The 22,063-nt window shown below is 42.0% G+C and overlaps 1 protein-coding gene across 14 annotated transcripts in view; it reads left to right on the top strand.

The window, feature by feature from the left end:
- Window positions 1-22,063, top strand: part of AFDN (afadin, adherens junction formation factor) — a 134,847-nt gene that overhangs the window by 28,209 nt on the left and 84,575 nt on the right. For 6 of the 14 annotated variants that reach the window (XM_057527532.1, XM_057527531.1, XM_057527526.1 and 3 more), the window contains exons 2-5: window positions 11,097-11,292; window positions 14,504-14,619; window positions 16,314-16,477; window positions 19,486-19,646. In XM_057527532.1, the coding sequence (XP_057383515.1) occupies window positions 11,097-11,292; window positions 14,504-14,619; window positions 16,314-16,477; window positions 19,486-19,646 (637 nt within the window). The remainder of the gene's footprint in view (window positions 1-11,096; window positions 11,293-14,503; window positions 14,620-16,313; window positions 16,478-19,485; window positions 19,647-22,063) is intronic. The other 8 variants (XM_057527534.1, XM_057527533.1, XM_057527529.1 and 5 more) reach the window with 3 other exon arrangements.

Raw genomic sequence — 22,063 nt, 5'->3', positions numbered from 1 at the left:
AGGGTCCACACGTTATATTTAGTTCTCTTATGTTTCTTTTAATCTAGAGCATTCTAACCCCTCTCGCACCCCCATTTTTATTTCACGTCAGACTTGCTGAGAAAAACGGTGCTTAATTTTCCTGTAGGACGTCCCTGTTCTGGACTGGCCCTTTCTTTTTTCCAAGGGTGGGCGGTGGAGCGTGACTTGTTTCTGTAGCTTCAAAGCCGGGACGGGATCCAGCAGGGCCTCGTAAGCAGTGCCGTGTGTGTCCTGGGCCCTGTACTGGTAGCAGAGGAGGAACTGGGACAGCCTGCACCTCTGCACCCTCAGTGCCAGGTCCCCTCAGCCTTTCTGTCCTTGGCTTGGCCAGCGCCAGTCTTCGCCTAAATCAAGTAAGGGTTAAAAAATGGTGACTTTGGAATTCTGTCATTTCTTTCACACTTATTGGCTGGAATTCTTTAAAAAACAGAAACACATCTTCCTCCTTTAAGCTGCAGGAAGGCAAAAGGAATGATTAATTCTTTGACTTTAACTGCTTATTATCCGACTTAGGAGTTGGTGCCCTTGTCACCTGCAGTGGTAACAGTGATTGTGGTTTTGTTTGGGTTTTCTCATTTCTCTTTACTGTCTTTATAAACTTGAGGATTTTCATGGATTCTGTGTCTCTGTCAGTTGCAGCCATTATTCTTGCTGGTATTCAAATTGTCCAAATTTGGCCAGGTGCACCTTTTGTTTGGCTAGAGGGTTTTTGTTTTTGTTTTTTTTTTGAGAACTTCCTTGTTTTATGGCATAACAAGGTGTCCCAAACTCATCTTGTCCATTTTGTGACCTATACCTGGATTAAACCATTTCTCCAAGGAACCTGGGTTCATTTTAGTGGAGAATAGTATTTAGAGATGACAATCTAGGTGCTAGAGATGCTTATTTTTACAGCATGTCTTTTGCTTCATGACCGTTTCAGTGGCAAGAGCTAGAAGATACTTTTCTGTGGGGAAAAATAATCCATGAGTTTCTACTGATGTTTCCAGTTCAAATTTGGCCCTACTGGGTTTATATGTCATTACTTTGATTTTTAAAAGTCTCTCTTCTCTTACATTGAAAATTGTGTGTTTGTAACTATATTAACACAGGACTCGTTTGCTTCATTCTATCATGTAGTTATTGTATTAGACATAATGATACTAATATTATTACTAACAATAGGGCTTCTGAATAAAGATTAACATTTTTTCGCAAAATAATTATCCTTAGAATAGAGTCTACTAGGAATGTAAAGTCAAAACACTATTCTAAGATCACTTGAAAATCAGTCTTTTTTTTCTGTATGGCAGTGTGACCAACTTCATATATAGTTAGACATTAATTTCTGTTTGTTTTAAATTTTTAGTGTTTACTTTTCGTTTAAATTTTAATTTTTATCATTTAAAATAATTAAATGGGTCCAGAGTTGAAGCTATGTAATAAAGTGGATTTAGAAAGGCTTTGCTTCCATCTTTTATTACATTTTGGTTTATCCACTTTAGGGAAGGTTTCTTTCTGCAGATCTGATCATGTGTGTGTGTGTGTGTGTGTGTGTGTGTGTGTGTGTGTGTGTGTGTGTGTGTGTGTGTGCGCGCGTGTGTGTGTGTATGTGCATGTTTGTGTGTGTGTATGTGCATGTGTGTGTGTGTATGTGCATGTTTGTGTGTGTGTGTGTGCATGTTTGTGTGTGTGTGTGTGTGTGTGTGTGTGTTTCTTGTCCTTTCACATGAAAGATGCATACCATGTGTACTGTTTTGCCCCTTGCTTTTTCACTGAACTGTGTGTTTGTGCTCTGCGCCTTGTCACAGTGTGAAGAGTTTCCTCCTTTCTTGTAGTGGCACCATTTTATTCCGTTCCATGAAGGGACCAGAGTTTATTCAACCAGTATACCTTGCTGCATCGTTTCCAAACTTTCGCTGTTATAAATGGTGCTGCAATGAATAACTTTGCTAATGTATCTTTGGGATAGATCCACAAAAGTAGAATTGCCGTGTCAAAAGGTACATGTGTATCTCATTTTGCCAAATATTGCCACAGTTCTGCTCCTTGGTGTGCCTTGTTTTGCCAGCCCCACAAATAGAGGATGTTGTCAGACTTTCAGATTTTTACCAATTTGATAGAGAAATGGCATCTTATTATCTTATTTTAAAGTATTGAAGTTGTTTTATCATTAATGAGGCGGTTCAACCTTTTTTATATTTGAGTCATATTCACTTCTTTGTGAACTACCTGTTGAGGCTTTTTTTGCCCATTTTAAAATGGGTTATTTTTTTTTTTTCTCAAATTTTAGAGACTTTTTATATATTACATTATATATATTTCTGTCATGTAAGTTTGAAATGCTTTTTCCCCAGTGTGTCACTGGTCTTTGGACTTCACTTATTGTGTGTCTTTTTTTTTTTGTGCCAAATTCAAGTTGTTGGGTTTTTTTTAAATTTATTTTTATTTTTGGCTGCGTTGGGTCTTTGTTGCTGCGTGCGGGCTTTCTCTAGTTGAGGTTAGCGGGGGCTACTCTTCGTTGCGGCGCGCGGGCTTCTCATTGCGGTGGCTTCTCTTGTGGAGCACGGGCTCTAGGCGCGCGGGCTTCAGTAGTTGTGGCTCGCGGGCTCCAGAGCGCAGGCTCAGTAGTTGTGGCGCACGGGCTTAGTTGCTCCACGGCATGTGGGAATCTTCCTGGACCACGGATCGAACCTGTGTCCCCCTGCATTGGCAGGCGGATTCTTAACTACTGTGCCACCAGGGAAGTCCCATCAAGTTTATTTTTATGTAGACAAGTTTATTAACATTTCTTAAATTGCTTTATGATGACACCTATAATTTTTAAAATGTGGGTTTCCATAAAGATGTTTATTTATTACACAAGTTTTAAAAGCAATGTGTAAACTATTTATACTAACACTGTAGAGATGAACTTAAACTATTCATAGGAATGCTCTCTATGATTATGGTAAGACTGAAAAGGAAGCTGAATCCTGGGGTTGGAAAGCTTTGTAATCCCATTCACAGGAACCAGCGTGGCTCAGTGGATACAGTGATGTCATTTTGTGTGTGTGCCTGAGTGAGAGAGAGAGAGTAGGGCTGCCAGATTTGTAGATCAAGGAAATGCATTAGTCATGATGTGTCTGGACTTTTATCAAGGAATTCAACAATGTCTTTCATCCTGTTCTTCTGTTTAAGGGCTGGATCTAAGTACAGTGAGAAGAATTAGGAACCAGGTGATTAGTTTTACCCAAAGGCTGTTGTTTAACAGATTAGTGCCAAGCTGGGGAAAGGTTACTGGGTGGACTAATGGGGCAGTGACTCAAGACTTGTCATTTTACTGGAACCTCATGTGAAACAGCAGTATTAGGTGGTCTCCAACAAGCTAATGTCATCTTAAATTGCATTCATTACAGGTATGGTATTAGAATTAGCAGTATATTTGCAGCTGGTTAGACACACCTGGAGTTCTGTGATCAAGTCTGGAAACTGTTTGAGGCTTGGAGGCTAGAACATGAATGTGTTCAGGAGAGCAGTGAACACAGTAGTAAGTGGATCTGGGATTATGTCCCAGGAAAGAGAACACTTGGATGAATGGGAATTAGAATGCGATGTGGAAGAGGTTCCAGGCTTATTCTGAGTCATGGGTCCCCACCGGGACAGTTTTATCCCCTGGGGAGTCTGTGCAGGTATCTGGAGACATTTTTGGTTGTCACAGCTGGGTGGGTGCTGCCGGCATCCGGTAGATAGAGGCCAGGTATGTTCTAGGCAGCCCGCAGAGCACAGCACAGCTCCCACAGCGAGGAATCAATCCAGCCCAAAACGTCAGAAGCCCTTTTCTCCATCTAAACCCATTTACCGTGACCGGTAGTGAGAAAGGAGTGCCTTTTTCCTAGGAGCCCAGGGCGTGCACAGGAGCACGCCTGGAGCTGAAGTCTCCTCGCCCAGAGCGCGTGGTGCCTGGGAAATTTACTCTGCCCTGCTTCACGTCATCAGTGAATGGAAAAGAATGATCATTCATAAACCACGGGTTGAATACAGCTCTAAATGATACCAACAACAGGCGAAGTTAAGCAGTTGGCAAAGCGACATGAGATGAATCTTGCTTTTGTATAAGGCGGTACTTTATAGCTGTCGAGCTGCACAAAGAAAGCATCCGTTGCTTGGCTAGATGGTGCGTTTGTTATCACTGGAGTCGTTCCAGGGCGTTCTTAACTTGAGGTCTATGAATGCATCCCATGGGATCTTTCAACGTGGATGAGAAAATAAGTACATCTTAATTTTCAGTAAATTTTATTAGCCTCTAACTGAAATTTAGCATTTTCTTCATTTATGAGTTTATCCTCATATCTACTTCAAAATTGGAGTTGTAAAATTTTAAATGCATAAAATAAGATCTAGGCCTTATTTAATGTTAATAAAGAACACTCATATTACTATGTCACAGGTTTTAAAAATATTTTAATAATTGTATTTTAATGTAATTGTTCACTTTGCAATCCTTTGTATTTTATTTTATGCATTTAACATTTTTATTCTGAGAACAGTTGCATAGGCTTCAGCAGACTGCCGAAGGATCCATGGCAAAGTCGGGTAGACCCCCGACTAGAGAGGTGGCTTTGAGGGTTGTTTTGTTTACCTCTGTGTTGCACTTTACATTTGTACAAGCGCAGTACTTAAAGGTTACAGGAGAAATAAAAATGGTCTTTAATCACATTTGTGATTATTGCTCTTTGGTCCTGTGGGTTTAATGTGTTCTTTAAGTCATCATATCTTTCGCTTCCCCAATGTATGTTGTGTGGTAGGTATTCAAATACAGATTAAAAATTCTAAGAGGACCGTGGGGAAGACGTTGACTTTTTGATCCCGTTATAATGGTGACTGAGGGCGGGTAGAGTTCCGGGTCCATCGGAGTCTCACGGAAGCACAGATGGAACTTGCCTTGGAAGCCAGCAGACTTCATGGCTCGTGGTCTTGTACTGTGAGCAGGCAGTTGTTAAGTAGATAATGTTGGTAGTGATTACCGTGGCCTTTAAAAAAAAACACGCTGGCTGATTGGTTTTCATGGCAGGCTGTGTTTTCTGGCAGAGGATTGTCTTATTTATAATGTTGACGTGGTTGGATACTGGATGGATTTTTGTTAGAGTTCCTAAAAGTGGCAATCTGCGTGTGTTCTCTCTGTGGGACGTGTGTGTTTTCCATCAGTTTTTTAGTCCAGAAAACTTTTACTCTTATCCTGAAAGATGACTTTTTCCCATTTTCAGTGGACTTGGTCTTCCTCAGCTTTGGTAAACTAGCCTCAAGATATTAGGAGAACAGTAGTTGGCTCACATCCAACAGGTGTGCCTTGTGATGTGTTAGAGATTCTGCCTTTATTTTCAGACAGAAAGATGTACTGAAATCATTTTATTATAAAGACCAGTTAGACGTGTGCAGGTATAAACTGTTCCTGGGTGAGGATTGCTGGGTCAGAGCAGCTGCTCTCAGATGACGGCTCAGGCCCGCTGCAGACACGGTGGGTTCCGTTCCAGATGCCACAGTAAAGCGAGGCACACGGATTTGTGTTGGTTTCCGGTTGCATATAAAAGTTATGTTTACATGATCCTGTAGTCTGTTAAGTGCACAGTAGCGTTATGTCTGAAAAAACAGTGTACATACCTTCATTAAAAAAGACTTTATTGCTAAAAAATGCTAACCATTCATCATCTGACAACGCAGGGTTGCCGCAGACCTTCAATTTGTAAAAACTGCAGTATCTGTGAAGTGCAGTGCAGTGAGGTGTGCCTGCCGGCCAGTTTATGTCACGCGGTGACAGGGCCCTGCGGAGGCCGGGTGATGAAACAGAAATGATTGCCGTGGGCAGAGGTGGGTGAAGGTACTTTCCAGATAGTTCTTTTAAGCTTTCAGGAGTATTTGTCTTGCAAAAGTTTTAGGTAATGAAATGCATGTAATTTTAAAAAGTATTCTTGAAGTACTGGTTTAAAAAATAGTTCATACAAGTTTAAAAGGTAGTGTTTATACAAGTAAGATTGCAGAAACCCATATTCAAGTATTTCTTCCATTCTCTACCTAACCTGTTGACATTCAAGTGTTATTCCTGTTTTTAACAACGTGAGTCAGATGGCCGTTGTGCTGTTGATGGTTTATGTACAGTGATGTGTGTTTTGAAGGCACGGCTGTATCTTTTCTAACATTTTGCCCCTGTCTTGGAGGCACCAGCCCTGGGAATAGTGTGTGTGTGTGATAATGCGGTGGTCCTGTCAGTGGCTGTGCCCTCCATGAGGGTTGGGAAGCTGACTACCCGTTTGCAGGTAGCATTGTTGTGCTACAGGCTAAGACATGGATTTCAAATAACTGCTGAAAGTGGGGAGAAGAAGCCTGAGTGGAGCCCGGTTGCCCTGTTGAAGCTTTAGAGCAAGTAGCTCTGATTAGCTTGAGCCAAAGGAGGTTTGCGGTTGCTCTGGTGAGTTTCTGCTTGTTTGCATAAGAAGGCCGATTGATTATCAATGTCATTAACTAATGAGATATTGATAAAATATTTAAAAGCAGGTCTTCATCTTTAACTCTTGGTTCCTTGCTTTGGCGCTTTAGTATGTAATTTCATAATAAGCCTTCTCTCTCTTTTTTTTGTCTGTTGTATTCTGATAAACATGAGAATGCTTTTGTTTCAGAGTGGTTGACACAACCCCAAGTGGTATTGCATTTCTGTTGTAGTAATCGTCAGTGATCTTGTTTCTCAGGGAAGACTTTATGTAAAGGTGAGTGTATACCTTGAGGAAAAAAAGAAAGGTGTTCTCCTGTCAGGAAAAGTAACCATCAAGGAAAGGAACCAAGTGATTGCTACATTGTCTTTTTGTTCCCTCCGCGCTGACCTGTTGTGATGGATACGCGGTACGCAGGTGACGAGAGGGGAGTGGTTGCTGTCCCGCCAGCTCCAGACAGAAGTTTCGCCCTGAAAACTCACTGCCAGCAGGCAGCACTTCACCCAGATACGGGAGGCCCTGCAGCAGTGCTTTTATTTTAAAGATTTTTTTTTTTAAGGTCAAGTCTTTTATTTATTTATTTATTCTTAGCCGCGTTGCATCTTCATTGCTGCGCGTGGGCTTTCTCTAGTTGCAGCGAGCGGGGGCTACTCTTCGTTGCGGTGCGCGGGCTTCTCATGGCAGTGGCTTCTCCTGTTGAGGAGCACGGGCTCTAGGTGCGCGGGCTTCAGTAGTTGTGGCTCGCGGGCTCTAGAGCGCAGGCTCAGTAGTTGTGGCGCACGGGCTTAGTTGCTCCGCGGCATGTGGGATCTCCCTAGACCAGGGATCGAACCCGTGTCCCCTGCATTGGCAGGCGGATTCTTAACCACTGCGCCCCCAGCGGCGTCCCAGTGCTTTTATTTTAAATGCTGTTTTCTCTTGGGTAATAGGTGTAGCCAACACTAAGGAGGGAGGAACCTTTTTTAAGGAAACACTTGCCTTTATAAAATTACAGCCGTGTTGGCTGCAGCATCATCGGAATTCCAGCTGGCTATTGATTGCAAATGTAAAGTTTTGTTTTTCAGAGTTCTGATCAGGTGAGAACAGACAACCACAGCTGGAGGCGTCAGACATTGTTGCTGGAAGTTTTGACTCAAATGTGTTTTGATTTTTATGTGTGAAGCATTAGAGACCGAGGGAGGACCTGAACTACGAATGAAAGTTCCTCATCTCAGAGGAGCTGCCGTCTGTGGAGAGGCTGAGAGGAAGTCACCTTAGGAAGGGGCCCAGGCACTGCTGGCGCTTGCACTCTGTAGTTGAGGGCGTCCGAGCCCACGTGGGTGATGCAGACTCCCTCAGAGGTGCAGCTGTTCCGCCGGGCTGCCTGCCCTCCTCTGCCCCGCTGTGCCTCCCCCGGGTGTCCCCCTGCGCCGGGCTGGGCCCCTGGGGAGTGGGGGCCGTGAGGACACCTGCAGCTGAGTACGTGCTGTCCAGGTCTGCAGCCCCTCTGAACCTTCGCTCTCGGTTACTCAGCTGTCCCCTTGTTTCTTCCGGGGCTCCTCTGGTGCCTGCAGCCCGGCCACGTGGTGGCTGTGTGATTGTAGCTCATGTGCTTAGCCTCTCTGGACCTCCTTTTTCTTTTTTCCCCTGTGCAGTGGGGATGATGGTAGTACCTAACCCTTAGTTTGGGGAATTAAATGCTGAACCGTCAGTATCTGGCACATGGTAGACCATAATATATATTAGTTACAGTTATTACTGTGTGTTAGTTTGGTCACTACATGCCCAATTTTTAGGTTCAAGAACTTGATTTTAGCAGTATTCTCAGGTTTGATAAAATTCTGTGGACTTATTCACACCAGACAAAATTAGCTGAATAATCGAACAGAATGCTAATGTGTTAATTTATTAAGGGACTATCCCGGTTACGACTCTACTCACATGTTCCTGTGTGATGTCAAGGTCACCAGGCAAACTAAATTAATAGTTATTTATTAATACTTATTTAGTGCAAATGAAATTAAATCAAAGGTAGTTTTTATTGACTGCTTTATTTAGGCTCAACAGACCTGGAGAATTTTTTCTTTAAAAACATCAGTAGAAATATTATTACTTCTCTGTAGACAGCTGTTGCTTGCTGGAGAACTGTATCTGTAACCTTGGGTTTACTCTATTTAAAAAAAAACCTTTTATCTCAACATTTTATATAAGATCAGTTGCTGAACCACATTAATAATGGAGGGTTAATATTTGTAGTTTTCTTTTTACCTATGAAGGGTAGTAATCTGTATGTGAGGGACTTTCATGAGGGTGACCAAGGATACGGGAGACTGTCTCCAGGCTTGCCTCGATCTGGTCATTCTAGGTGCTTTCCTTTGTGTTCTTGCCCAGTTGGGGTGGGCAGTCCCTCTCAGCCACAGATGCTGCCTCTGTTCCTTCAGTATCTGGTAGTTGGGAATTACTTGTTGACAGTTCTCAGAGAAGCTGGTGCTTTCGTGTCTTTTGGGACCTGTAGGTGTATCTAGCTGTTTTATTCTCATCACACACGATGTATTTAGAACGACCCAGTTATCAAAACGATTGAGTGCTACGGAGGGTAATTTAGAGAGGTGTAAGGGTGGGCCTTCAGCGGAGACTGTTAGGGGCAGCGTAAAGATGATTTCAGGGCGGCGGTGGTGAAAGGATCGCAATTCTGGGATAAAAATGTGACTCCCGTAATAAAAACTTAAATGTTTGTAACCAGATTTCCAGACTAAGTGTTGTTTTCTGAAGTGCTGTCCTTGGGGCCTGTGGAGGAGGTTGGTCGGTAGGAGGAGTGAAACCTGGAATGGGGGTCCCTGAGTGATTTCACGGGGCTGGGCCCCCGGGGGACCCTGGGGCCAAGGGAGCCATGTAGAGAGTGTTGAGTGCCGTGCCCGGGGCAGAGCGCGCGCCGAGTGAGCCTTGGCTGTTACTGGTGTTGACCGGAACCTGCGTACAGATTCTGAGTTGAGGGGCATCTCTCCCGTGCATCCTTACTTACGGCTTTTAGGGTTGCCAGACTAACATCGAGATGGAGATATTTATTTTTAAAGGATATCAGCCTAATTTTTTTTGCTGCTTGGCCCAAGCCAGACAAAGAAGACTCCTAATTCATTAAGCTCTCTCAGCTCTCACCCTGTTAAGTGTGGCCCTACTTCATCCCAGAGTCTGTGGTTCAGCGGTGTTCTTCTGACACACATGCTCACTTACCTGTGTTTCTCCCCGGGGCAGGGGGAACAGGGCGGGCGGGTGACCCAGTGGGCAGGGTCTGGGCGAGCACAGTAAAAGCTTCGGGGCTAGAAACGTGCCTTATAGTCTCGTTTTTCAAGTTTGACTTTCGTATGGTTACACCATTAACCCCATTCTATCAATAATATTCCATTTGCCTTACTTTTCTTCAAATAAATACTTGTCAGTTTGTAATTTTCAGGGAAGGTTAGGCTAGTGGAGTGGGGCATGGACAGAAGCTTGACTGTGGTGGTCCCTGAGCCCCGCGGGAAAACCTTGACGCCTGAGAGCGAAAGCCACTGCAGGGAAGAAGGCGCGGACTGATTCATCTGGCTGGGTTTTAGCAAGATGTTGGATGGATTCTGGGTACATTTGCAGGTGGAGAGACTTGGTGTGTCGCCTGTGGCGGGGAGAGAAAGGCGAGCGTTGAGGAGCGCCCCGGCCGAGGCTTTCTGGTGCAGGAGGCCGGACACAACCTCGGGGTTGCAGGTGCTCCTCGGAAGTTTGCGGGGAGCTGTGCTTTGTTCTGTGTTCAAGGGAATAACGGGGTACACAGGAACCCTGGGCCTCATCCTCTCGCATCCCCGGATAAAGTGTAACCTACCAAACAAAAACGGATTCGCTCTGATGCGATGGTTCCCAGTCTGTGGGATGTGAACTGCTGAGTCTTATTATTATGGTGATAGCAAAGGGTCTAAATAACCATCTCGTAATTGATTGAAAAGGAAAAAAAAAAAGGAAGCCATGGGAAGGAGCCTTCCACAGTTGCGTGGGCTTCAGCCTGCCTTGAAGTAGTCTTTGGTTGACACTCTGTCGAATTTTTCTCTAGAAGTAAGGTTTTAAGAAAAATCTAAATAGTGTCTGTTGATTTGGGGCAAGTAGTTCATATTGAAAATGACTTACAATTACATTCCGCTAACGTTGAGTTTCCATTTATTCACATTCCTGGTGGGATTGGGGTTAACGTTTCCCCTTGGCTTCTAGAACAGTCTCTTCTTCATTTAGGCTTTGTAATTTCAGGATGGGATGGGACCTCAGGGACAGATAGGCATGGACTTCAAAGTTCAGTGGATCTGGGTTTAATTCTGGATCTGCTACATAACGGCTTGAGCAAGACACTCAAACTTAGTGAGTTTTAATGACCAAATCTTGAGAATTGGGTTTGATCATAGTATCTACTTCACTGGGTTGTTATAAAGACATGATAAAACGATGCCTGTCCGGGTGTGCCTGGCGCTTGCTGAAGACTCTGACGTCAGGTGCTCTACAGCCGTTACCTTATACTTGAGACGCGTAAGAGGAGACAGATTGTAAATAACTCGTCCCAAGTCACATAATTAAATTTGAAGACATCATTTTAGGATGTTGTTTTTCCAAAAATGTATCATTTTGTTTTCCTTTTAGGATTTGGAGTTCCATGGAGTGATGAGATTTTATTTTCAAGATAAAGCTGCTGGGAACTTTGCAACAAAATGTATCCGGGTGTCTAGTACCGCCACCACTCAGGACGTGCTGGAAACGCTCGCGGAGAAATTCCGCCCTGACATGCGGATGTTGTCATCACCCAAGTACTCCCTGTATGAAGTGCACGTCAGCGGAGGTCAGTGGACACAGATGGGGCTTGTCGGCCATATATGCTCATCTTGAGACTATCACAGTCACTTGTCCCGGGGGCCCTGCTTTACTGCTGACCCCCTCTTTCTTTTTCTGGAGGGGCTGGGGAAGCAGTTAACAGGTTGGCAAAACTTGAGTATGTCTGCGAAATGTCCTCATAAGTTCCTAGCAGGTGCATTTGTTGGGAGTTAGAATGAATAGATTAGTTTTACATATGCTCACTTCTCCAAAGATAAGTAGCATAACGTTTCATAACTGAAGTTCTCCAGCAGATCTGTCACATACATTGATGATACAGTAAGCTGCTTAATTTTGGAGAAGTATTTCATGTAACTCTTCTGCATAGATTATAATATTACAATTAATGATAACCCAGTGTTTTATGAGTACAGTATTTTATGAGTAAAACCCAGTGTTTTAATCATACTTGCTGTAATATTTTTGTAATGTGAAACAGTAACGTTATTCTTTGGGAACAATTAGGGCATCTTGAGGAAACTCTCTTATGTAGTTAGTAATTTCTCCTTGTTTTAAAATTTGAAATTTCTGCAAGTATCCTATATATCACATGGCAATTGAAGTTGAACTGATTAGAAATGTAGAAATTTATAAAATTTTTTGAGTGCTTTTGGAAGTACTGAGTCACCTGTTTAAACAAAAAAAATAACAAATTCCAGTTAATGCAGTAAACAAAGGATTGTATATAGTACAAGCCCAATTTGAATACCTGTTTAAGTTTCAGCCACAAAACCTGTTTGAACATAATTTATTTTTCTTATCTTCAAAAGTACAGCTTTCTTTGTACGTTTGAAATTGGGCTAAAATTTTTGTAGTGTGTGGAATTCAGGTGTCACCAAATGCTACCAGTATTGTATTAGGTAGGCTGTATTTGTTTATCACTCTTTTAAGGTTACTAGGGTATCACCTACATAAATAATACCCAAACTAAATTTGACAATAGCGGATGGTCTCAATTTTGGATGTTTTTTTGAGGTTGAGTTCTCCTTTTACCTCAGAATCTTTTTAAATAGGTTACAAAGAGGAAGAAAGTATTTCTCACTTTCAGCCCTCTTCTTGCTGCACCATTGGGTCATTTGAAAACTGCCAAGTGAGGTCTTTGGAATGCTATCTAAGATTGGGATTTGAGATCTAAAAATGGAATGGGTTTGATTTTTTTTAAAGAACATTTTTTCTTTAAACTTTCTTTGCTAGATTTGTTTTTAATTAAAAAGTAAAATACGTTACTTGTAAGGGATGAAAACGCAAGGAAGGTGTGTAAAGAAGGAGGTGTTCCGTGTCTTTCCCCGCCCCTGTAGTGACCACTAGGCTAGGCTAGCCTTCTGCACCTTCGTACCCCGCCAGGGTCTCAGACAGGAGCAGGCCCTGGCATGCAGGTTCTCAATCTCTTTCGGGTCACGGAGCCCTTAGTGTGTCAGTAATTTTTTTAGTGGCATCCCTAGGCCAAAGGAAATACCTAACAGGTCATTTTACTGCATAGATTCAGACAAGTTCATCAGGATTTATGCTTTAACAGCTTGGTGGATGTTTGAAAAAATAGCAGATCAAATGAAAGGAAAACTGAAAATTTCATTCCGTTCTTAATCACAGTTGCTCCCTGACGGGGCACGTGTGCCTCCTGGGTCCTGCCCAGCTCCTGGGCGGGGGCAGTGCCCTCCTTTCCTGTTCACATTGGTTTGCGGGCAGCGCTTGTTTCTACAGCGCCGTGGGAAGCCCGACGTGACCCTGGTGGGACAGTGCGCGACCTGGTGGGGACCAGCAGCTCCTGCCGCATCCGGCAGGTGCAGCTCATTTCCCTGGAAATGTAACGTGCTACTCAGTGAGCCGCTGGACGCCACGGCTGGTGTGTGAGCCAGAGCGCTGGCCCGGCACCGTGGGAGCGCCGCTCTCATCCCTTCTCTGCGTTAGGGTTCCTTGTGTGAGATCAACTGGAAAGGTAAAAAGGGTTCTGCTCTTCTAACGTAAGGCCGAAGATACCTGAAGTTACAAAGCTGTGGCAGGGCCCTAATTATATTTGCGTGCAGTTGTTGGGCACGTATGCTTTAGGGCAGCTCACCTTGCTTTCGTTTGACTTTTATGATTTAGACTTAGTTGTTCTTAAGATTGGTTCTCTAAAAAATATGCCATGAGGGATTTTGATCTAGTGCAAATTCTGCAGCATGAACAACTTGGTAATTTTGGTTTGCAGCAGGAATTTGAAACTTCTTGATCCAGTATGTGATTTATTACTCTTTTCTCATATTTTCAGTTGATAAAATGACTTGGAATTTGTTTCTCCTGTATTCTGATCATTAACACTGCTGTTTACCTATAATATTTACTAAAAGCCTCTGTAAATCTCCATCTTCTCAGTTTGCCCCGTTGACTCTTGCTTCCTGTACCATTGTAATCCACCCCCTCTGGTCTCACTGCTTCCTGTCTTTGCTGCCCTCCTTGTGGTGCATCCTGTGTGCGTGTACCTGGGTAGTCTTTGCCAGCTCTCAGCTTCTAGTAGGTGGTCAGGCTGTGTAGGGCCCTCAGTGGGCTGCCGTGAGGCTTGTCAGGTTTCTGATAAGGAAGGGAGCAGTCACTTAACATAGCACTTCATCGACAGAGAAAAGGCTGGTGCTTCAAGGTGGGAGGGGCTGTGCGGGTCGAGGCGCGTGCGATTTGGAGACGAGGGTCAGGTACAGGGGGAGGGCGGAGAGCGCAGCGATCGCCTCCAGACTGATGACGGTGGCGCCGTTTCTTGACAGCATCTTAACGTGAACATGAGAAGGAAAATCCCGTGGATCCGTGGGACGTCTGTGTGATACTAGCATCATTTCCGTATTTTCCAGCTGTATGTGAGAGAATTTGATTTATAGAGACAAACGTATGGCAAAGCCCTGCTTAGGCTTTTTTCTAGTCCATGTGTAGTTCTCTTATTTTCTGGGTTAGATTCTAAGTGTTGTCAGGAGGCTGTGCCTGGTCCGTGTCTGGCACTGGACACGTGGTAGGACACATACAGTAGCACCAAAATACTGAATTAGTCACTGGAACTCTAACTTCACGTTGTGAATTACACTTCAGCCTATCGGTAAGTAATCAAGGTAATTAGGTATTATTTGTCTATAAAATTTAATGTGTATCAGAATGTTGTATTGGCTAGTGCCATTAGATAACCAGGGCTTATTTTTTTTTCTTTTCATGTTGTGAAGAAGAAAGAAGATTGGATATAGACGAGAAACCCCTTGTTGTGCAGTTGAATTGGAATAAGGATGATCGAGAGGGCAGATTTGTTCTTAAGAATGAGAACGATGCCATTCCTGCTAAGGTGAGGCCTTGTTGGGTCTCGGCCGTGCTGTGCCTGGCCTGTGTCTGACCGCGTGTCGTGTCGGAGGGCTTCATTCTCTGTTTCGCTTCTCTCCCGAAACTACCCTTTTACCCCCGTCCTGGAGCATAATTTAAAAGTAGCCCAGCTTCTCCCTGCTTCATCCTCTGTTTCACTGAATAATCCAAAATATTACTCCTTCCTTTTCAAAGAAGAGTTATGTAAGCTTTTGTTCCTAAGAGGCTTAATGTTCAAATCAGCTTCAGGTTTTTTTCCCTAAATTATAAAGTCAAAATAGGTTTTAATAAGAATCAGATGGGAAAATAAAACTTTAATAACCTATTTATATGTGAACTTTTAGATACAACTTAATAAGGCATATTTAAGACCCTTTTCATGTTATATGTGTAAGGTTAGAAATTAGTAAACTTTCTTGAGTTTCTTTGGATGATGAAATGGAGTGAGTCTAAAACTTTCTCAGGTAGTAGGATGTCTGGAATTCCTGTGCTACTGTTCTTTTTATGTGGAATACTATGAAATATTGATACAATTTTAAAATAATTATAATTCTGTTTTAAGTCAAGTGGCCTCTTACACTAGAATTCAGTATTGACAAGTGAGAGCAAATGCAGAGGTTAAGAATATTTTGAGAAAAATCTTGTATTTAATTTTTGGCCCCAGCAGACTGAGGGGAAAGTACCATTATTTACTTTCGGCAGCGGTTTTCACGTTGTCTGTGCCGTGTCCTGTGTGTTCCTGTTCCTGCGCTCCAGGGACTTTTATTGCCTTTGTGGCGAATACATATGATACAAGAATGGAAACGTGTGTGTGTGTGTGTGTGTGTGTCCATGTTTTATTTTGTTTCTGCACCATGCTGTCAGCTGATGTACCTTTTCACAGAGCCACAGACCCTGCTTGCTATGTAGTAGAACTCTTCTGGGGTCAGGATGACAGCAGGGTGCTGGAGTAGCTTGCAGGGAAACGGAGATGCTCACTCACAAAGCAGAGGGCAGTTTTCTTTCCCAATAAGATAATCTTTTATTTTCCGTGATTCTTTACCAGCCAACCTGTGAAGTCATATAAAAAATAATCTGTCTCTGTGTCATCGGCTGGCAGGCCAAGTTATAAATTAAGAATAAGGAAACAAATAAGTACGATCTGGAAAAGAAATTAAAAGTTTTTGCACAAACACAATACTTATAACTTTGCTTCATAAAAGCCAGTTTATTAGGGCTACTCTTAACATTTCTTTTGAAGTTAAAGAAGACATATTTAAAGTAGATGATGATTCAAACAGTTATTTCCATATTTTCATTAGTTTCCTTTTATTTAAGTTACTTCATGTAAATTATTTGGATTTTTATTTATTAAAAATAATAAATAAACTGGTGTGATTCCAACCCCAGTTTTCTAACTGGGTTTGGATTTTCTTGTGTGTTTGCTTCCTTGGTTATTAGTTTTGAATTAAGATAAAAGTTACACACGGTGAAATGAGATCTTGAATGTGTAAGTTTTGATCAGTACACTCACGGAACTGCCGGCCCATCGAGACAAAGAGCATTTCTCAGCCCAGACCTTCCCCTGTTCCAGTGGCTCTGTTTCTGGCCGCAGCGTGTGAGGTGAAGTTAGCTAAGCCATAGACAGCTTTATGTCATTCTGTGTCATAGCCAGTGTAGTGATAATGTTACTTTTATCAGAAGGCTCAAAGTAACGGACCTGAAAAGCAGGAAAAAGAAGGTGTTATCCAGAACTTCAAGAGAACTCTCTCAAAGAAAGAAAAGAAGGAAAAAAAGAAGAGAGAAAAAGAGGCAATGAGGCAGGCGTCTGATCGAGACGATAGACCTTTCCATGGGGATGACACGTAAGTTAATTTAGGAAATATTCCTGTTTCTTTGTGTTCTAAGCCCAGTGTTTTTCGTGCAGCGGACCTCACTGAGCTACCAGGTGAAGGCCGAAGAGGGTGCGTGTCAGTGGAGCGCGCTGGGCGTGTGCTGGCTCCGCGGCGTCGAGGGAAGCCGGTGGGGCTCCGACTGCGCAGCACGCGTTGCTCACAGAACCGGCCTCGCGGTGCTCGGTCTTCTTAAAGATGCGGCCTGACGGACAGTATTGCTGTTCCTGGGGAGACCGTGGGTGTCAGGGTGCTCTTCACCTCTGCCTGGCCTTTCTTCTCATTGCCGTTGTTTTGGTCCTTAAGGCAGCAGTGGATTCTTAGACACCTCGGGTACGCTTAACACCTGATCAGAGGTTGGCGAGGCCAGTGAGAAAAGCTGGTGTTCGCTTTTCAGGCTCGAATGCACCATCAGGCTCACTCCAGCCCCCGCCCGCCCCGCTTCCTTATTCTCTCCCAGCAACCCCATCACCGGTGTCTTTACCTGTCTGGAGGGGTTTGAGCTTCTGACCTCGGAGCTGAGGGAATAAGGGAAACCGCTGTGTTTCGCTGTAACGGAAAGGAGACGTGAGCGGAAGCTGGCCTTCCTCCTCACGCGGAGCCTCCCGGCCTCGGTGCGGCCTCGTCAGCGTTCAGTTCAGTTCATTCTGTTACCGTGGTTTCTCTTAGGCCTCTTCCTTGCCTTGGAGTTGATGGCGTAGTATTCTGTTTACAGCTTATTTTAGAAAGTCAGAGTAGGTAGATTTGCCAGAAAGGGAAAAGGAGTTTCTTGTCACGTATGAACCCAAAGAGAGCCGTAGTTTGTTTATGTGACACAAATATGTACGCTTCATATATCTATGTAGAGAGTTTTTAAACAAGTATAATCAGTCTTTTGAAACCAGAACTTTTCACATGACATTTTTCCACTAAAATTATATGTATTTCACATAAATACACATAGTCAAAATATATATTTTTTCACCAAAAAACATACATATTAAATAATTTAAATGATTGTGCAGTATTCTATCATATAGTTTTCCCATAATTTATGAAACCAGCCCTTTTCATGTACTTGTGGATAGTTTACAGAGTTTTTTTGGTATTATAAATGATACTCCAGTGAATATCCTTGTTTTTACAATTTTGAGGACTCAGGTGAATATTTCCTAAGGAAATGTTCTGGAAGAATGGCTCAGAGACACCTTGGGATGCTTGTGTTGCCAGACAGCCCCTGGAAAGGTCTCCACAGCCCACGTGCCCTCTCATTTCCATACCCTTAGTACTGCTGAGTGTAACAGAGCAGAGTACGGTCTCTGCAGTATGTGAGACCTTCAATAACTCGAGCTTACTGTATCATTAACAAGGTAGATGTCGCTCTGCACGTTTATTAACTGTTTATATTCTGCTGCTGCTGTGGTGACCTCTTCAAGTCTTTTTTCCATTTTTTGGTTGATTCTAAGTGTTGTGTGTGTCTTGAGGATATTAACCATTTGTCGGTGAAGGGAGTTTATTTTAGAGGGGAATTTGAGCCCATTGTAGAGTGCATCCAAATGGATTTAGATATTAATCTGTTAGGCAGAGATGCCTATGGGATGCACATGAACTCTTGACTATAGTATTACATAGTAAGGCTCTACTTAGTGTATTTATGCAAGAGAAAGAACTTGTATACATAGATTGTGCATATATGAAAAATATCAAGGAAAAGCAGAGTTCAGAACTTCGGCTACAGTTTGTTCTATTTAGTTTATAGGGGGATAAATTATTTGTGTTAAGGAAATGAGCTACTTAAAATGAGTTAAGTTTAACTTGATTGATTCGAAGCTTGAGTGACTTAATGAAATTATTTTATGATTTTAAAAATGGCATCCTTCAAATATGTTCCTATAAAAGAGTTTCATCTTCAAGAAATTCATGGAAAAGACTCTGACAAGTACAGGTTTCTGGTAACTGACTGTACTGCTGAACTGAATGAATAAGCATTTTCAGAACTCTAATGAAAAACTGATGAACTCATAAAAGTGCTAACAAAATATCAAGATGAAAAAAAAGAAATTAATTACATGGGACTGAGTGAACTGATGAGGATGAGTATAATTTTTGTGACTTTCTGTCTGAATTAAAAAAAAAAAAAAATCCCACAAGGACTCAGAGGAAAAGAATATACAAATCAATTTTCACTGCAAAGTAAAGGAGCTGTTACAGTGGAGGATTACTGGACTGAATGTCAATGTTATGACATAGTATAAGTGTGTTTCATGTTTGGTAATTGCAATCATTGTTGCTTTTGTTGTGGTCATCCATGTACAATGCTTGGTGTCAGTCTATCTATCTCTTGTAAAAATAAAATACAGTGTGTGTGTGTGGAAAAAAAAAAATGGCATCCTTAAAGTATATTTATCAAAATTTAGTCAAGCATATCAATCTTACCTAAATATTTAGTTTTCAACTCATCATTCTATACAGTTGACTTGTTATAGGAACTTTTGGAGCAATTTCCTTTTAAAACTTTAGCTTCAAGAGAGTGAATGGTGGTAAATCTCTTAGTTGTTAAAAAATCAGGCTGTTTGAGTTCTTCAAGATTTACTGTAATTTGAAGACAGATTTTTACTAAACTAAAGTATGTTCAGTCTTTTATTTCTAGTGGTTGGCATGTTGTATCCCTCATTTAGTCTATTTTAAGATAACCGTGGTAGAGATAACTGAAATGTATAATTTATACATTTTTCTTCTAGCTTTATTAATGAATACTCAATAATTAAGTTCTAGAAACTCACTATAAAATTGTAATTATAAATTTCTGCTTAGTTCAGTATTTTAGCTTGTATTGAGAGGAAGTTTATTCTTTATCCGTAGTAATTAGCACATGGTGAATGGTACATGGCAGAACTATGTAGCCAAATAACATCTGCCATTTTGAGTTTTGTATGATTTCAGTATAATTGTTTCTAATATAAAATTTAAAAAATCTTGTGATTGCCGTTTTTTCCTTACAGTGAAAATTCTCGACTGGCTGCTGAGGTTTACAAAGACATGCCTGAAACTAGCTTTACCCGAACAATTTCTAATCCCGAGGTGGTTATGAAACGACGGAGACAACAAAAACTGGAAAAGAGAATGCAGGAATTTCGGAGCTCAGATGGGCGACCTGATTCAGGTGCAGACTTTGAATTGTTTTTCTGTTATATCTGTTGTGAAGTCTATTAATTTAATGATCCTTTTTATGTATGCACGAGGCCTTGAATAAGTACAGTTAATGGGTGACGTAGCCTGTTCATAGCAAGTGGGCGCCACGTGCGTCTGGTGCAAAGTCAGTTTTGCCTTCAGTACGTTTAGTTACGTATTTATCCCCAGTGTGGCTGTTTTTTTGTTGTTTTTTTTAATTCTGGAAAATGTCAAATATATACAAAATAATAGAGATATAATGAACTTCCCATGTGTTTATTACCAAGCAAGCTTTCATAATTAACACGTTTCATCTCTGCTTCTACAGATATTGCTTTCATTCCCAGACTGTGTTATTTTTGAATCAAATCCCAACTTTCTCATTATTTCATCCATAAATATTTTGATACATTTTCCTGAAAGGTAACAATTCTAAAAAAGCAAAAACAAAAATAAAGCAAACCATAGTACCATTATCACATAGAGAAGAATTGACAGTAATTTCTTAAAAATCATCAGATACCTGGTCATTGTTCAGATCTTCCTGATTGCCTCAGATAATTCCTTTAGTTGAGTCAGGATACAAATAAAACCTAAATATTGCATTTGCAATTGGTTAATTTGTCTTTTATGTCTTTCATTCTAAAGTCCCCTCTCCTCTCTTGTATTTTACCTCTCACTTTTGCTTATTTGTTGGTTTGTTTTAAAACCCTAGGTTGAATGTCTTGTAGGTTTTGCTGACGGCATCCTGTTGTGCGGTTTACCGCTTTTTTCCTCTTGTTTTCCTTGATTAGATACAGATACAGGGTTGGGGTTTTTGGTGGGAGGCGGTGGGACAGAAATACTCACCTTAGTGTCATCCGCAGGTGAGCAGTGGTTTGTAAAATTTTAATAAGCTCATGGATATAAAGCTTCTCAATGTTTGTCCATCTGTCGCGGTTATTGACCTTGCTGATTCTTGAATGGTCGCTTCGAGCCAGCGGGGCTGTCATCCAGCTGGCACCCGAGTCTGTGACATGGCCCAGTGATCTTGAGAGCTTCCCTGTAGGATGGGGTGTCTGCTCACCTCGTGCTCTCCTGCCCCAGCCTAGGAGTCGGCTCTTCCCCGGAGGATTCCTGCTCCTTTTGCTGGGATGAGTATCTGGTTGCTAGCAGTGCTCCCTGTTACTGGTTAGTCTTTGCTTCTAAGCCTGTTTAGCGGACAGAGCTTAGGAAATACTTGGTTTTTTACTACTTTGATTTTAGAAAATCTGGGTGTCTTTTCTCAAGGTGAAATTCTTCCTCCTAAGAACAACAGAATAATTATTTACAACATAATTATATTAATCAGTTATAATACCAAAATCAAAATAGGGCTATTATTAATAACAATATGATACTGAAAACATTTTAAGCCTTTTGTGAAATCTGTGCTGTGTTTGAAATCGCATATTTGATTCCTGTGTATGTGATTATATACCCACATTGATTTGCACTTAAGTTTATTTGTTTTATTTTCCTTTTGACTTTGAAGGTTTGCTTCTTTAAAATTTAGTGTTGTTTAACAAGGTACATTTAGAGAAGTCCAGCTTTTTTGTCCCTGTGGACCCCTTGAATCAAAGGCAACATCCTGTACACATGTCCCACTGTGATGTTTCCTGGAGATCACCCTGTATTGCTGAGGGAAATAAAGGTTAAAACGAGAAGTTAAAACACATGACTACTCTGTGAGCTATAAATTGGTTTTGTGTATTTTTAGCCATTTGATATAAAACTATTATTTGTAATTAACCTGTAATTATACTCAGCAAGTAAAATAAAGTCGTTTTACTTGTTAAAAAATAATAGCATAATCATTTGTTTCAAAAAAAAATCATTGTATTAGAAGGCTGTATCGTTGATCCAGGCTTTCCTAAAGATGTGTGACCTGGTAAGTCATCGCCTCTGTGGCTCTTTTGGAGCGCTGCACTCAAGCAGTTAAGGGCGGAGCGTCACCCTGTTGCATGCTGCGCACCTGCTAGCTTACTCACTAGTTTTAGGGTTTGAGTGTTGGGACTGGCGGCTTTTCTCTGAAGCCGGATTTATAGCAGTTTTGGTTGGGAAGGTTGCTTAATTGTGGGCCATTCTCTCGGCTCCAAGGCTGAGTCAAAGGGTGTTAGTCCCTATCCAGACCCTCTTATTATCCGATATGTTTATGTGGCAGCAGGTTGGATCTGTCAGGGGAAGCTGTGCCCTCACTTGCGTCATACTCGTGGGAGCGGCGTTATTCTCTATTTTATTAGTGGTCTCTCTTACCTTATCTCCACTCACGAGGTAGTCTGTGGACCATGGTTCTGAAATGCGTGGTTGCTTGATTCTGCCCACTTGACAGAGATTGCTGGTGACCCCATTTCTTGTGAGCTCGCTCAGAGCTTTGTGTTAGGGTGGCGT

The sequence above is a fragment of the Balaenoptera acutorostrata genome, chromosome 14 (assembly GCF_949987535.1).
Source record: "Balaenoptera acutorostrata chromosome 14, mBalAcu1.1, whole genome shotgun sequence".
In the NCBI taxonomy this organism is placed as follows: Eukaryota; Metazoa; Chordata; class Mammalia; order Artiodactyla; family Balaenopteridae; genus Balaenoptera; species Balaenoptera acutorostrata.
Note: the sequence above shows the minus strand (reverse complement) of the source record. Positions and strands in the feature narration are given on the sequence as shown.